The 15683-nt window shown below is 43.5% G+C and overlaps 1 protein-coding gene across 3 annotated transcripts in view; it reads right to left on the bottom strand.

Annotated features, from left to right (window-relative positions):
• bsna (bassoon presynaptic cytomatrix protein a) overlaps nucleotides 1-15683 on the bottom strand; it is a 97716-nt gene that overhangs the window by 75154 nt on the left and 6879 nt on the right. For all 3 annotated transcript variants that reach the window (XM_078093684.1, XM_078093700.1, XM_078093689.1), the window contains exon 2: nucleotides 5042-5684. In XM_078093684.1, coding sequence (XP_077949810.1) covers nucleotides 5042-5684 — 643 coding nt within the window. The remainder of the gene's footprint in view (nucleotides 1-5041; nucleotides 5685-15683) is intronic.

Genomic DNA, 15683 nt, shown 5'->3' with positions numbered 1-15683 from the left:
AGTTTAGGGCGGCACTAATTATGGCATAATCATTTTGTTGGGAAAATGTGGTCCAGGACTTCATTTCAGTATCCAGAGCCAAAGAAAGGCGAGCTAACGGTTGCCCATTACCATTCCAGCTGTGGGCCCGTGACTACAGAGTGGGCGGTCTCATTGGACAGCTGTGGTGCACAAAACATTTTACGGCCACGGTTGACTGTCGAAATTGTTTTCACATTTCTATAAAAATCTGCAAAAGGTGACAAACCTGCAGCTTCACAGACACTTGCGCCCAAGTTTTACGCCCAGAGCATCAGCATCTGTCCCAGGTGCACTTTCTCATGGATTGAATAGCTCATATAACAGAGTTGCAAACACACGGCGCGTGGGTGTTTCAATACGCCTCATCCATATTCACGAGAGCTGCAACACTCAGGTTTGATCCTTTTAAGGTACTAAACAGACAACGCCAGCACACATGGGTGCAGGTTCATCTGCTTTATTCCAAGATGTTACTTATATATTGTAGAACAAAAAAATGCAAAATACCAGTATTTTGCAGCTGACTTTGATAAAATAATGATGATTCTAGTCTGCAAAATGGAAGTATTTTTTTAATAAAACGACTAATTATTTGAACTGCTATTGTGCTTAATACTGATGATGGACATAATGCTAAAAGAACAGGGACACAGAATAATGGTCTACATCAATGTGAGACTAATGCATCTGCACTAAATGCTAATGCTAAACTATCCACCGTTGTCACAATAAAAATGCTAACATGGTGATGTTAAGCGAGTTTGTACCATGTTCACCACCCTACTTTAGCATTTGTTTATTGGAAAAACATGCTGAGGTGAATGGGAACATTTTATACATATACATCTATATAGCAGATAGAAAATACTAGATTAAAAAATGTATGTTATAACATAAATTATTACAATTAATGTGTGGGGAATATTGCTAATTTATAGCAATTTTCAATCCATCCTATAGTTTAAACAACATTTCTCTCAACACCAGGAATGTGACCCTGAAGGTGGCGCGAGAGGAAACGTGAAGGTATCAGGTCAGTCAGCAGGATCCGTCCTCTCTCCCCCGTGAATACCTGTACCAAGTGTCACAGCAAACCATCCACTCGATATTCTGGACCAAAGCAGCGGGCTGAACGACTGACACAAACACATCGCCGTCTCCAGAGCTGCTAGCGCAGCCAAAAATAACGTGTCTCAGTGAAAGATCCGCCTTGGATCAAAATGACTGAACGCGTGATTGGGAGTCAGTGTGCGCAGGCTTTACTCTTTTCCTCAATGACTATTTCCACACCTGGATGTGATGTGTGTAACTTTGCTCCCTTGAATGTTAAGACATTTTGATGGATTTAATGTCAACTGAATTTCATTATTTTGGGTATTTTGTTTCCGTGACAGCGTCAGGATCACTAAATCATCATTTTCTGGGAGGTAAACCACCCCCCCCGGTACGAACACTTAAACTGCCTTTTCTTTTTGATCATTAGCCCTTAAAGGTTGTAATAGCTGAAACAACGGTTATGATAAACTGCCTGAGAACTAGCACAGCGTTCAGGTCTCTTTTTAAATCCTTTGGTCAAACAATAATGTAAAGCCCTATTAAACACTAGTAGGATCCGTAGTATCGGTCTTGGTAGAAGATACATTCCACAAATCACATCACTTATCATTATGTCAAAGGTCAATTAATACCCTGGAAGCTCGTTTCTTAAATGCCACCCTTCCTGATCATCTCTGTGATCATCTCTGGACTTCTAATTGGTGTCTCTCTACAGATTTAGTCCTCTCAATGTTATCTGAGGAAGGAGGCGTCAGAACGCAACCAGATATGGAGCTGGCAGTGCTTATTAGATTACCAGGACAGAGTGCCATCGATTAAATACAAGAATTATCTGTGATTCCAGAAACAACAGGGTGATAGACCCTCAGCACACAACCGTGCAGCAACTGGACCATTTCTGTTCTTTAGTTTAACCAACTTGTTATTTATTACTTATACTTATTACTTGACTACTTGTGATGTTCTGTGCTTGTTAAATAGTCCCAATGATAGAAATCGAACTTATTGATACTGTAAATAAAAGTGTTTTTTGCTTTCCTGGCAAAGTCTGCTCAATATTATCCGATGCAAATAGAATCAGGGCCGTAGTACGACAGATATGGAGCCCCGCACTACTTAACAGATTACCAGGACATGCGGTGCATTGATTAGCTGGGATATTAATGGATTGTGTTCAGTTTAAGTACTAATCCATACCATCAAACACAACGCGGCTTGAGTTCTGCCCACCTGAGCAGAGCGATCTGTGAGGAAAGTTTAGAAATTAAAAATATTTAGCTTGAATAAGTTATTTTTGGTCAGAGAGGCATCAAAGTGATCCGGACTGTACATCGTATGGCACATTTGTTAAGACATTTTGAGCTAACACACAAGGATACCTGTCCTGTTTTACTAGGTAATGTCCTCTACGAGAAAAAATGTATCTTTGCAAATGATTGTAAAGTGAAGAAAGCAAACATTTATGGCATACTAATGAGCACGGAGCTCAGTAACCTTAACGTTACCAGCATCAGGGAATAACAAGGTTCTCAGGGTGCTACTGTGTATTCCATTAAGAGAACACTGATTGCCATGGACCATAATGGACCAGATAGTGAATGTTAATTGGAAAAGAAAGCTAATCCAGAACTCCTGGGAGCTAAAACAATAACCAGACCAGTGCGTTAATCTGCAGAAGATGGTGCAGAGTCAAACGCTGCAGAGCTTTTAAATCATTTATGTTTCAGGAAAATATTCAATTACATAAACACCAACTATCCAACAAATCTTAAATGAAGTCCTTTTCCACCCTCAACTATGTGCAGAAGGAACAGAGAGTGCTACAGGTGAAGGTTCGATCCGATGCTGTTGTTGTTGTGTTGCGTTTCTCGTTGTGTATTCCATTTTGTCCTCCATCAAATCCCTGTGGGTTCCTCAAAGGAATCAACATACCAATTTATCGCTCAGTCTTCCTGCATGAATTATGTTGAGCCATTGAGGGTAACTGTGTGTACATGTGTGTATGTGCGTGCGTGTGTGTGTGTGTGTGTGTTTGTGTGTTAATCTTTCAAAAGCACGGTCAAATAGTCAAATCCCTAAACCAGAGGCTTCATTAGCAGCATCCCCCTTTACAAACCTGTAGTACTCACTCTGGCTCCCCCTCTCTTTATATCGCTCTCGCTCTCTCGCACACAAACACACCAACACACAGACACACACAAACAAAGGAGCACGTGCACAAGCCTGTGTACCTGAGCAGAGATCAAAGGTCTGTCTTTAGGATGATCCCACATCAGCTGCCGTACTGTGCATACAGTGGGCAAATTTGGAAGCCGCCTCCAGTAAAAACCGTCGTCCTGTGCGGAGAACGACTACGACTTGGGACCTAACAACTAACTTTTCAACGTTTTGTGTAATTGACACCCTGCTTGCCCTGTTTGGATTGAACATGCTCAGGTGCGCTGTGTGTTTAAAGTACAGCGCACAAGCAACTGCTCCTGTGGGAGAAGCCGGGGCTGTGTTTCAACTAGCAACCCACACAGCGGCCTGCAGCGCCGGCATGATCCCCATCTGCTTCACTAACGGACGCTCGCAACAACGGAGGCAGCACCGAGAACGAGGAAGTTCGCCGACGGCGGGGGGGAAGGAATTTTATTTTGCTTTAGTTCATTGAATAAAAAGATGAAATTCCTCTTTAAAGAGACACGTTGTGGGAAACCGTTGGACGCAGCTCTATTGCTCCATCGGAGGCAGCAGAGAATGAAAAATACCAGTAATTCAAATCCGAATTAACAGCTGAATGAGGTACACATGGATGATTCAGTTGCCAACGTTCTCCCTCACAATAGCAAACGAAAAAAGGGACACAACAACAAGTTGTTTGTTTAATCCAGCAGGGTGTTTGTCGTGCTGTCTGCCAATAATACGCCCCTGGACCAGACATCAGTGGGGATCAATGGGGGCCAGCATGACTAATACATCAGACGCGGCCTCATGCTTCTAGTTGTGTTCGCTGTCTAAAGTCTTTGCCGCCTGCCAAGGGAGGCTGAGATTTAATATCTGTCACCATACGCTGACACGGGTGCCGATAGTTTGAACCCATCACCAAAGGAAAGCGTCGACCTCCTCTCAATCAAAGAGGGCCTCTTAACCTCCTCACCTCTCCATCCGCCTATGAATAACTTTAGTGGCATTCATCTCTTTTTGTCGTTGTCTTTTTCCTTCGTCTCTCTGTGACTTCCTGTCATCGCGTCACACCTGTGAGAAGTGCAATGAACTCAAAACGCACACACACACACACACACACACTGTCACAATCCGTGTATTTGACTTCTGCACATTGATGGGAATACTGTCAGATCCACAGGAAGGAATTACTGACACTTGCTGAGCCCTTACGCTCGCTGTCAAATATACAAATAAAGACCTGGAGTACAAAGCCATGTATGAACACACACACACACACACACACACACACACACACACACACAGCTTCTATGGTTTATTTTGCTTTCGTTCCTCAATCCTTCTCACATGCATTAAAAAAAAACATATCTCCCTCTCACTGACGTTCTTTATCTCCCTCGCCTCCGACCATCTCTCCCTCTTTTTAAACCACTTTCTCTGCCCTGACGCGTTCACTTCATTCACTCACTTTGATTCAATCTAGTTCAAGTCAACAGTTGATTATTAACAAGGAGAAAAGAAAAAAGTAGCAAAAGCCTATTTTCCTCTCCTTCCGCCAACACTACATGTGACTCAAACCAGTTGTAAGCTTTCGGACTGTTGTTTATCATCTTAGGCTGAAAGATTAATCAACTGTGACTTATATTCAAATGCCCAGGAACCTTACTATAAATCACCATTATTTGATCATTGATTACATTTACGCCATCAGTAAACTACAACAATATTCCCTCGTGGCGCAACAAAAGGAAAACGAATAGAGACTCGTACGAACATCTCCGTGTCAAACATGACCTACCTCAGTGAGGTGCGGGTTGGGGTTGAATCCACACTGGTTGCAGACGGTGGACTTGCACTGGGTGCAGGTGTTGTAGTTGGGTGGAGCCGGCGGGTTGGACAGCTGCGTAGTGCTGCACACCGGGCACAGTTTGCTGCTCGGCATGGGCGCGATCTGCGGCACCGAGTAGGGCGAGGTGGGCGTCACGCCGCGATCGGGAGACCCGGACGGAGAGCGGCCTCTCCTGGAGCCGCCCGAGCCGCTGAAGTCGACTTGGAGGTTTCGGCGGGAGGCGTGCTGCCCGGGACTCGGATGACCTCCGTGGCCTACCGCGCTGGACCCGGCTGGGCCGTGACCCGTCCCGGGGCCGGGCCCCATTCCGGGCCCCATGCCGGGCCCCTGGGTTGACTGCATGTGTCGGGGGGAAGTCGGAGTCTCGTGAGTGGCCAGGCGGTAGGGCTCCCCGGGTCTGGACCCTCCTCCTCCACCTGCGCCCATTCCTACTCCCATACTTCCCATACCTCCTATTCCTCCCATTCCTCTACCTCCTGCTCCTCCCATTCCACCTCCACCTCCCATTCCACCTCCACCTCCCATTCCTCCTCCTCCGTGGCCTCCTTGTTGCATCCCAGGCTTGGGGCTACCCATCGGACCCATCGGACCCCTGGAAGAGAGGGACAAAGAAAGTCCTTATAACACTGAAAAAAACAGATTGGATTTTTAATGTTTGGAAAATAAATGTTCATGTAGCAGCTGTTGATTCAATGCTTTAACAACTACAGAATAACCAGGCAGGACATGAAAATGCCTTTGTAGAATTTAACACATCTTGTTGAAGCATTACCCTCAAACATTAGACTTAATTGTTTGATTTTGCAAAAATGGCTTACTAACAGAAACTAAGAAGGGAAAGTAGAGATAGTCTCTAATTGAACGACTTTCAATTCATACATATGTATTTGCTACTTGGGACCTTTCCGGCATTCTGATTTCACAATAGTAAGTTAGGCAACAAATCCTACACGCAATGATGTTACAGTATTAATATTTTTTGCAGCAGTTGCAGAGCAAATGTAATAAGTGGCGCTGACCCCAGTATTAAATGAGAAAAATCTCTTATTTTATTGAAAGCATTATTGTAACTGCACTACAGGAGAGCCTGGCAACTGTCACTGTACGCAAACAAATTTAATTATTTTCTCATTGTGAGAGAACCAGAAGCGGAAACAACAAAACCAGCAAAATAATCACGTATTCATTCTCTTCTTAAAGCCGTGGAAAAACCACAGGCGTCAACAAATTAAAATGCAAAACAACACACATACAGACCCATTTCTACTGCGTGGCAAAGGCGGTACGAGCTCAAACCATTCAGGCAGAAAATAAGGCACATCCACGCACACCTGGACAATATTCATTGAGCGCACAATCTGGGCTCCCCGGTCATGTTTAAAGAAAGATCACATACTGCAATCCGCAGTGTCTCACGCAGGCCAGAGGAATTCTATTCTATTGTGCTCCACTGCATGCGCTGTCATTGATTTAACGTGTATTCCTGCCTTTAAATGGTGAGTGCACAAAGAAATGGGAAATGCTGATTTACTGTCCGTCAGTCACACAACGTTCCAGAACGCGTGTCCCTTCAATGAAAGATATTTCTCTCTTTTTTTTCTATTCTCCTTTGTAAGCGTCGTAACTCCTGTTTTTACATCACAGTGCCGTCTCTCAACCACTCCTGTCTTCCTGTCTTCATTGCCTCTCTGTCTCTGATTGTCTTTTCAGTCTCCCGATGTTCTCTTCTCTCTTTTGTTGAATCTTACCTTTTTCATTATTCCTTATTTACGCTCCCGTCAGGGAGCCTCACGCAGCGCTAAATGGCTCTCTTCTTTTATCGCTCACAGAAACGCTCTCGTTGTTCAAAATGAAAGGCCGTGTAAGTGCGTGTGTACAAATTTCCCTATTTACCGCGGGGACGTCAGACTGCGTCCTGTAGTCAAACAACGTGTTTAAAACCTGAAAGATCAAGTTAAAGCAGCTGGTTTGCGGGACGGGAGCCATGTTTGCATGATGAGTTCACTGACTGAAGAATGCACGCCACAAAGGCTCACAAAAAGAGAGACAATGTGTCTTGAGGTCACAAGACACAGAGACGGCAAACCAATCCGAGACGCGATCACGGTGCACGCCTACTAAAGCGCACACGTGCAGGAGTTGTGTGCAAGGTGTGAGCTGCTGTGTGGCGCTTCAATTCCATTCATTTTATTTTGTGTAGCCCAAAATCGCAAATTGCAAATTTGCCTCAGAGGGCTGGACAGTCAGTTACTGTAGAAATACGACATCCTCTGTCCCGGGAACCCACACATCGGGGCAGGAAGATGAAAAAGACTTCCATGGGGAAAAAAAGGGAAGAAACATTAGGGAGAACGTCAGAGAAGGGATCCCACTCCCGGGATGGACGGACTACAACGGATGCCATGTGTACAGAATGGACAATGTTAAAGAAGAAGTGAATCACAATGTAAAATGCTTGTGCGCGTTAGAAGGGTGACTCAACAAAAACCTCAAAGCTTCTGTGATTCACCCAGCAGGGACGTTAAAGGAGATGGGATAAGAAACGTAGCGGTGACGGCGGTAAACGAGGCAGGAGGAGAAAGAGAGTTGCACTCACAGTTAAATTAAATCTATATTTTGCACTTTTGTCAAATACTGTGAGCGATTCTATGCTCATACTTTGATCCTGGCATGTCGGGCAAAGTAAGCTCATTCAAGCAACTATACTAATTTAAATACAGTTTTCTCATTTCTGTATATTTTACAGAAGTGTGTTTAGTTTGCTACTTGCATATCGATTTCGTCTGGAGGCAATATTCTTCATATACATGCTTCAACGCATACAGAGCTCAGCTCCCGTTTTGCCTAATTAAAGAGAATGCTGTCTGGTGTCCTAGAGAGGTTTTATACACACAGAATTGTGGAGTCTTTTCAAAAATATCACAGACATTGGAAAATACCGTGTAAAATCTGAACATTTTTGTCCGTTGAAAGCTTTGGCTTTCAAAAGCTGATATTAGTTCAATCCCATTCAGAGATGGACCCCCCCCCCCCCCCCCCTCCAATATTCAAGGTCACAGACAGAGAAGAGTGTGAGGGAGAGATTCCAAATGAACAAATCTAAGAAAAATGTAGAGGGAGCGGGAGAGAAGAGCCAGACACAGCAGTGAGAGCGCCGTTTTCATGTTCAGGAAGACTCCATCACTGATTATTGTGAGAAACTAAGGCTGATGTGGGCGACAACCTGAATAACAAGAACAACCCCTCTGTGTGTGTGTTTACACACTTTGTCTCTGCATTGCAACGGGCACATTTATCACTGTCGCAACGGGCCTTTAATGACCCGATACGAATGCTTGTTCAGTCAAAGTGATTCCACCCAGCCCCATTATAACATCATAGCCCACAATCTACCGCCTGACTGTGAGAGAGGGATGAAGCTCGCCTGCCAATCATCGGGAAATGAGGAAAAAGACAAACACATCTATTGAGGTTATTAGTGGACCAAACCAAACCTATGTTTCCTCCTCCACCTCCTGCGCTACTCCTCCTTTGCTTGTCTCCCCACTCTGCGCTGTTGACAGAATCGCTTTTGTACGGCCCATTTATTTCCATCTGTCTTCTCTCTCATTCTCCTTTGTCTCCACCTTGCCTTTCATCATTTTCTGTTCTCTCCTTCTCTCCTCTGTCTCCTTTATTCGTTCCCTAATATTATCAGCACCGATCTGCTAACGGAACCTTTTGTGTGAGGGTTGTTTTTACAGTTGTAATCAGCCTCTGCTCATGAAATTCACCATATTGGATTGAGAGGAGACCAGTTAGCTACACCAAAGATGTCCAACTCAGCTGATTTGAAATAGCTTTGACGAAATAATAAATACTATAACGGTCTGGTTAGCATATGGTTAACTCAATAAATATCACAGATGCAAAATTATTATCGCTGGAGGAAAAGAAATAATGTGGAAGCCCAAATTGTACGATGCATTATTACAGTATGTAAGTGCTTGGAAAGGATAACGCTTTGTTATATAATCAGGAAGCAGCGACACATCGGCACAGCTGTGCCATTAACAGTAAGACTCATTCTCACACTCACTCACACACACACACACACACACACACACACACACACACACACACACAGAATTGGAGGCACAAAGAGACACGTAAACTGTCTAAACACCCATACCGTACAGACTGCATGTGTACTGATGGCAGTGATTTAATGTTACAGCGCAGTGTAAGAGGCTTTGTAATGATACCACATGGTGCTGATTAAAGGCCACAATCACTGACCTGGATTCAAAAGGCCAAATTCTGGAAGTGCAAATGATATCCAACACAACCCCAAACGAAACCTTCCTAAAGCACATCTAAAGAAGGGCATAGTGGACGGAAGAAACTGGCTGTAACCAAGGTGTTTTAATCCAAATGAATTAAATAATGGACACGGTCGTCATCTCTCATTAAAATCCCCTGTGGTGGGTGCAGCGTAGCCCCGTCTCACCAGGTGCTTGATTTACAGTGAGAGGCTGGAGACTAACTGTACTCTACGATACCAAGTGCCAGTCAATGCAAGCGCACACCAACACACACACGTGTATTTTGCTGTAGTCAGCCAGATGTCCTCTTTATCTATTTATGTCTTTAGCCCATATCTTTGTACCCTTCTGATTACCATTCCACTCAGCAGGTGGATTCCACAGATGACAGCCGCTGTTCTGTCGATTAAACACTGTGTGTGTGTAACGATCTTTGAATTTTTGAAGTTTGATATGTCGACATTGTCTCGCTGGCCTTTTATTGACATTTGCAGGTGTACAATGTGTGTGTGGTTATTGTCGTGCTGAATCTGTCTCCAGCAGATGTGCCATTACTCATGAACTGTGTGACGACAACCACACACCTGGCTACATTTACCTCTCTGTGTGAGGAGAAGCTCATCGTGAGGGAAGCCATCAACACCACAGTGTGAAACAGATTGTTCATGATCAACTATGCAAACACACACACACACACACACACACAGATTCCTGTGTCTATAGTGGCAATTAATATACCTGCATATGAATCAATCCAAACAACCTCCATCTCTCTCTCACACAAACAGCAGCAGCAGACACGGATGAAGGCTGAGATGTATAATGCCATCAACTCGTCTCCCATTCGAGGCCCCACAAAACCAAATTCATAACAGAATATGGATTTTTTTAAAGATCTGTCTGTGTTATAGCTCTGTCGGTGGCTCGACTCCTCTCGACTCGCTTTCGCACGTCTCAACGGACGGTTTATTTCACTGAGCGATTATCCTTCGCGTGACAAAGACAAATCTCAGTGCTGGTTTCTTAGCGGCTGTCATTTCAACTGACGGTTGAGTTAACTTGCTCGAAAACTGTCTCACTTGGTGACTTTGCGAGCTGACCTTCTTTCCAAGGTGACATCCCAACAACGTGGCCGCAGGTACCTGCCTTGCTGAGCGGCTCGACGTCAGTCCTACTGGCAGAGTTGACTCAATAGCCAACGCTTTGTCAGCTTAGTCACAGTGCGTGCCTCTCCTCCAGCCTGTCCTTGTGTTCTCTGTGTGTCCCCTGCATGTCTCCTGTGGTCACCCCGTGTGTCCCCGCGTGTCTCCCTGTGTGCCGTGTCCACGTTGCTTCCCCTGCTCTTGAGCTCTGGCATTCGGACCGTCTGAATCTAATTATTTAATGAACTACTGCTGAATGTCACAGTGTTTGCCGGATCATTCTCAGGGCCTTCGTAGGTTTTTGGGGGAATGCTGTGTTTTTGTATTGAGAGTTCAAACTCTGCCCACCCGTCAATTCAGCTGTATCAGTCCCAATAAAACTCACGCGTTGCACGGCCCGTCTGCTGTTATCGCCTTTCTTAAATCCAAGTTTAGCAATAAACCTCTTACTAACCTGCTACCAAAGTCAATATGCAGAAACCAACAGGTTGGCACTCCGCATGTTAGATACTTCTGTAGCGGCGTAGAGGTCAGGGAGGTTGACAAATGGCTTATTCTCTAGGAATCACTTTTATTTACAATTTAATTTGCAACAGCAGAGGTTTTGAAAGAAATGACAGCCAGTTGCATGCAGCATGAGGAAGCCGCCAACTCCAGAAAATCGTTGCCTGAGAACACAAGCCAGGCCGCAATTACATCTCTGTTACTGACCGATGGTTTACAGACTGCATGGTGTCTTAGCTACCTTTTAATGACTGACTGGCCGCCCGACTGACTGACTGCAGGCGACGCCTCGGTCAGCTCACACGCTGAAATGAAAGCAGCCAAATTCTGACAAATTGAGGCTGGTGTGCAAAAGCAGTGAGATGGAGGAGAGAGGGAGGAACTGCCCTGCTTAGCATGCTGCTCCACACGTGGAAGCCTATCCTTCACCCTCTCTTTCTCACCACATTTATGTTCATGCATGCAGTCACACACGCACGCTCACACACACACACACCCCTTTCCTTCTAGTTCAATCTGACCCTATACGTTACTGATCAATATTTACCAATATGAAGTCTCATTGGTGTTTGAGTTTAAAGGCATTGAATGTGTCTGTTAAAATGTACTTGAAGAGAAGAGATAAACAGGAAGAACGGTTAATTAAAGAGTAGATGTGAAACGCTACATTAAAATGATCAAACTGTAAAGACTGAGCTGTAAGTTTCCAACCAACTGTAGATGGAAAATCGGAAGCACAAACTGAGGAAAATACTTTTTAAAATTTTGCATTTTACATTTGGAATAAGAGCAGCAGCAGGGGGGCTAAGCAGCTTCCCTCAGGAGCAACGCCAATTAAATGCAAATGCAACAGAAAAGAGCAAAAAGGCAAAAAAAACGCATTAAGAGATAAATAAACAGGAACGCTTGCTGCTCTCAGGTTGAACTGGATACACTTTAAGAGTGAAAGTAAAATATACATACACATGCATTGAGAAGTGTGTGTGTGTGTGTGTGTGTGTGTGTGTGTGTGTGTGTGTGTGTGTGTGTGTGTGTGTGTGTGTGTGTGTGTGTGTGGTGCAGGGTTAGGTTAGATTGTGGGTTACAAGGCATCTTTACCTTTAGCAATTTGACTTGCACAGTCGACTTAAAGGTGACCATCAAACAAGCCCATTTTAATTGCAGCTGTCAATGCATTGACAGTTAATCTCTCTCATGTCTGAGTATAACTCACAAACACACACACACACACACACACACACACACACACACAAACACACACACACACACACACAGTGTGTTCTTAAGTGTAGCAGGAGGTAAGTCCACCAGAGCTGTGAGAAAACTCTTCCCCCCGGGGGAGCAGTGACCACTGTTTATTGACCGTGTGTGTGGATGTGTTGATGTGTGTGTGTGTGTGTGTGTGTATGTGTGTGTGTCTTTCCACAGCACTCACAGTAGAGTTAAACATGGTATTTTCTCCAGTAAAATATCGTTAGAAAGATAAATTACTTTCAAAGCATCACACTATATTGGCAAAGTACTTTTCAGAAAATATAGCTCTAAAACCATGACTATCTTTACACAAGACGAATAACAAGCTGCTCCTAATGAAGAAAGTGTAACCGGTGAGTAAATTTATACTTATTACACAAGCAATACAAACGCTTTTGCAATCATTTCTGTGAATTACTAAAGTAATAATTCAATATGAACAATTGCATTTTCAGGAAGTTGTTTTGTTGTGTATTTATGGGGAGTCGCAGCTAGTTGCCGGTTTCTATAGCAACTCAACCCTCATCCCACTTCCACTGCTCTAAAATCCTGAACCCTTTCAGTGTTTTTGGCAAAGTACACGTTTTCTGTCGAATTCTCTTTTCCCTCTTCACTTTCAGATATTATTTCCCCCAACCAGCCTTCCTTTTTCTCCACTTAGAGCACCATCACAGGCTATTTCATGCTGTGTGGGTAATAAAAGGATTAATTTGTGCTGCTCACAGAATGGGCAGTAAATGGGACAGAGGGATATAAATAGAGACTACCTCACTGCACACTTTATATTTACGGAAGATTGCAGCAAAAATGTCAGCAAACCACCGGAGCTGTCTTGAAACACTGACCCCATCTCCTCCACCCTGCTTTGTGCGTGTGACTTTTTGCTGTCTCATCAGCATCCATGTTCAGCAACTGTGTGAATTATTAAATGAAACTTAGTGGAGCACAGAATTGTTTACAAGAGCACAACGCTCTTCTTAGAACTGACCCCTTCAAACAAACAGCACCAAACTAATGCATTAAAATCCAAATCACTAAATTTGGATTTCACTAAAGCCCGAGGGAATTGAAGATGAAGAGGCCGTTTTCAACGCTATATTTGCTCTAGACAACTAAGGCACGACTAACGTGTGTTTGAATTGTGACCATGGAAGTTTATAATGGTCAATCTGAATGAAAAAATGATTATTCAGTGAGGGTTTAATCAGGTTTTTGATTACGTTACATTAGTGATGTCATCATGAGAGGGTTTCAGCGTTGCCTCTGTTTTTCTATAATCTTTTTCTGAAAGATTTTAACACCAAAATGTCTTCAAAAGTGTTTGGGCCGTATCTTTGCAGCTGGTTGGCTGAATGTCTGAGGTCCTGACAGGGCGCTGGATTCAATTAGGCTTTAGGTTGTAGTTGGGAAGTATTTGCTGCTGATTTGATTTCATCACATTATAATCCAAGAGGCTCACAGCTGGCTCGCACAAGTGAGCGCTGAGCTAATATCACTCGTAATCAGACTTGCAAGTGGAGGCCGGGGTGAGACATTCAGTGAGCTTGTGTGGGGTTTAATGAATGAACCGAGTGCCGTCAATCCCATAAATGCCAGGCGGCCATGTCCGAAACAAGATCCCAGGTTTTAATTGGGGAATAGATATGAAGGTCATGAAACACACACACACACACACACACACTCCCTTCTAAACACAGGGAGAATCCGATCAATAAGGGCGAGATTGGAGTTATGAGGTTGCCCTGTGACGGGGAGGATACGCAGCCTGTCCTTGGCAGAACCACGGCAGAACTGCTGAGCCGCAATATGTCCCGCTGGATTTACCTCTCTCTCTCTCTCTCTCTCTCCTCCCTCTATGCTGCTCATTAACTGTCATGCAGGACTGTCAAACTGAATCAGACACACGCAGACAGACAGCTCAGTCAGCGAGGCCGTCGCAAACATCGGACCAAAAGTGAGCTGCAGGCCTCGCTGACAGCTGCTCACTTCACAGCGCAAACACACCTTGCATTGGTCACTTGATATTTCTGTTTTGTTGGATTCGATGTATTTGATAGGTAGAAGTGCTTTTAGTTTTTTTCCTTTGCGTTTTCTTTTTTTTGTACATTCTTCTTTTTAGACACCATGTATTACTACAGTTAAAACCATTGCCAATCGATTAACAAATCTGATTAATGATCATTTTGTTTGGGGTTTGTGTAACAATTTTGGAAAATGACCACTATGATTTGAAAATAAAAATGGGGTTGTTTTTACATTTTCAAATGGATTTTTCAACAACCATATCTATTTATTTACAATCCCCTCAACAGGCATTCACTTACAAAATCGAGCTTTTTAAGAAATTACTTTTTCGATATAGCTTCAGACAGTATCAATCACCACTTACAACTGTTGCTATGGCAAAATCACAGCTGAAATATTGCTGGATTATTTAAAAGTTGAGCCAGGATCCCACAGTGAATCACTTCAAATGTCCTAAAGTTTCAAATGATGATCTAGCTCACCGCTAGTGATGCACACAACGGAGCTTTACCTCAGTGATGTTTCTTTTTTCTTCTTGGCCTTCTCTACTGAAGTTCTTTTGTCCATCTCTATTTTTTTGTAAAATAATTTCAAAATATTCCATAAATAAAGGCAGATATTGTGCATTTAAGCTACACAATGAATGTGACCTTTACCTCTGGTATTGGAGTGCGGTTCACTTCTCTGTTAATACATGCATTAACACTCAGGCAAAGGCATTGTTTATTATATGAAATAACACTTAGTTTGTGGACCTTTTGAATGCAAGTTCAATTTTAGTAAGTTATCATGTAAATTATACCGAAAAGATTATGAGAACTATACCACTACAGCCTTTTTGGACAAACAAACACTTTGCATTGGACCCAATTATTATGGTAGACATTGTCTTTCTGACATCCTACTTTCCGTCTTGATCCTGTTCTTTGTATTCCCTTTCTTGCTATTCCACCTCCAGTTACTTTACTGTGTATGAAACCTTTTGTCGATATGCTGCATTCTAATCTTTCTGTGACATGTGTCTCCTAAAGTGGGGACTTTGAGAGTACAATTTTTGTTCACCCAAAGTGGAACAGCTGTTATTGGATTTATTTTCAAAAAGGTCACAATAACAGGAGCAGAAGCTAAAGCTCCGTTTCCTGCTACTGAACTGCTTTTCTCTATTTCATGCTGATAAGAAAAAGCATCACATTTGAGTGTCTTTCGCCCGCCACTGAGTCCTAATGACTGCAGGAGCACTACGGTGGTTAAACTGTGTCCTCCAGAGGAGACTGCCGCTCGACTCGCCTCCGTCTACAAACAAGTGGTATGTGATTTTAAAAACGACATGAGTAATTACTGTTCTACTCAATCAAAATATGT

This window comes from Gasterosteus aculeatus, chromosome 2 (genome assembly GCF_964276395.1).
Source record: "Gasterosteus aculeatus chromosome 2, fGasAcu3.hap1.1, whole genome shotgun sequence".
Lineage (NCBI taxonomy): Eukaryota > Metazoa > Chordata > Actinopteri > Perciformes > Gasterosteidae > Gasterosteus > Gasterosteus aculeatus.
The sequence above is the reverse complement of the archived record's forward strand: the minus strand, read 5'-3'. Positions and strand labels throughout refer to the sequence as shown.